This window comes from Monodon monoceros, unplaced genomic scaffold (assembly GCF_005190385.1).
Source record: "Monodon monoceros isolate NGI ecotype Baffin Bay Population unplaced genomic scaffold, NGI_Narwhal_1 Super_Scaffold_8, whole genome shotgun sequence".
Lineage (NCBI taxonomy): Eukaryota > Metazoa > Chordata > Mammalia > Artiodactyla > Monodontidae > Monodon > Monodon monoceros.
This window is the reverse complement of record NW_021703785.1, coordinates 62,985,247-62,986,797: the sequence shown is the minus strand read 5'-3', so window position 1 is coordinate 62,986,797 and position 1,551 is coordinate 62,985,247. Positions and strand designations below refer to the sequence as shown.

General features: G+C 40.3%; 1 protein-coding gene across 1 annotated transcript; it reads left to right on the top strand.

The window, feature by feature from the left end:
- The first annotated feature begins 359 nt into the window (after positions 1-359).
- Positions 360-1,205, top strand: SERTM1 (serine rich and transmembrane domain containing 1). The gene has a single exon (XM_029210473.1). The coding sequence runs from the start codon at positions 372-374 to the stop codon at positions 693-695; it is 324 nt and encodes a 107-aa protein (XP_029066306.1). The 5' UTR covers positions 360-371; the 3' UTR covers positions 696-1,205.
- The last annotated feature ends 346 nt before the right edge of the window (positions 1,206-1,551 follow it).

Genomic DNA, 1,551 nt, shown 5'->3' with positions numbered 1-1,551 from the left:
TTTTTATATCATCATTTATAATAGAAAGACAGAAACATTACTTGTTCCTGGGGAAATTATTTCATTCTTTTCCCTCCCCGGTTGATTTTATAATTAAGCCTTTGCTGAAATGAAAATTGGAAGTGAGATTCAAATGTAATTTTTTCTGAATAATGCACTCAGTTGTTTTGGTTTTTTTGTCTTTGTTTTTGCAGTGATGGACACCTGATACCCTGCTGCCTTTGCTTGGAAACTGAGTTTTGCTGTACTGATTTAACCACCCGCAATGTTTGCTGATGCTATCATGACAAAAAGAAAGCTGATTCTGTCCCTGTTGACCCCTGTGTGAAACTGCTTTTCATATACTGTGCATTCTTTGACCTTCCATAAAGATGTCTGAACCTGACTCTTCATCTGTATTCTCGGGGAGTATGGAGAATGGAACTTTCCTCGAGCTATTTCCCACATCCCTGTCCACATCGGTGGACCCGTCCTCAGGCCACCTGTCAAATGTCTACATCTATGTGTCCATATTCCTCAGCCTGTTAGCCTTCCTGCTTCTACTTTTAATCATTGCCCTCCAGAGGCTCAAAAATATCATCTCCTCCAGTTCCTCCTACCCGGAGTATCCAAGCGACGCTGGAAGTTCTTTCACCAACTTGGAAGTCTGCAGTATTTCCTCGCAAAGGTCCACTTTTTCAAACCTTTCCTCCTGAAGAAAATGTAAGAATCCTTCAATGCTGCGGCCCTCGGGGAGTTTTCCCTCGGGAAGTGTCGCATGAAGTACGTGCCTCAGGAAAGAAACGCCCATTTTGTTCTCTTCCACTGATTAGACCCAGTTCTCCTTCTCCTTCAGCCCTGATTTCTTTTCCTGTTCATGATGCTTTTCATTGTGAATGTCGGAGTTGATGCTGACAGAAATGCATGCAAGGTGCAGAATTTCACCCAGACTGCTTGGTGAATCTGGGGCTGGCTTCTTCTCAGTGGGTCAGGCCACCCTGTTGGACACCTGAGGCAGAACTCACCTGAGGCGGCCTAGCAGAGGATGCTGGATCAGGGCTCTGCACTTGGCTTCTCTTACAAAACCGTAAAATCAATGGACTCAGCAGAAACTGGCTAAGTGAAGTCTGAGCAATGTGAAAGATATTATCCATATTTAAAAGATAAAGTGGAAACACCAATTTAAAAAAAAGACTCAATTTAGATTTCATGTATAACATCTCTAAAACCGGGGACAAAAATATTTTAAATGTTTTCTAAATCACATTTATTGATGAATTAAGTCATATGTGGAAAAGTTCTGGAAGACTTTAACTTTTAATAGCAAGACAAATATGTGTTATAATGCCATTTGTAATGTATTTCTGCCTCTTGGGTTTTTACCTACTTATGTTATAGTCATAATGCCCCTAACATGGTGGAATTCTTTGTGATAATTGCTGTTGCTATTACTAAGAGAAGCGCCAGAACAGACACCAGGATGTTTATTTTATATCTGTAATTCCCATCAATGGAATCACACATATGGAAAATACTAATTTAGTTGTATTTTGTATAGTAATAACTCCTCAC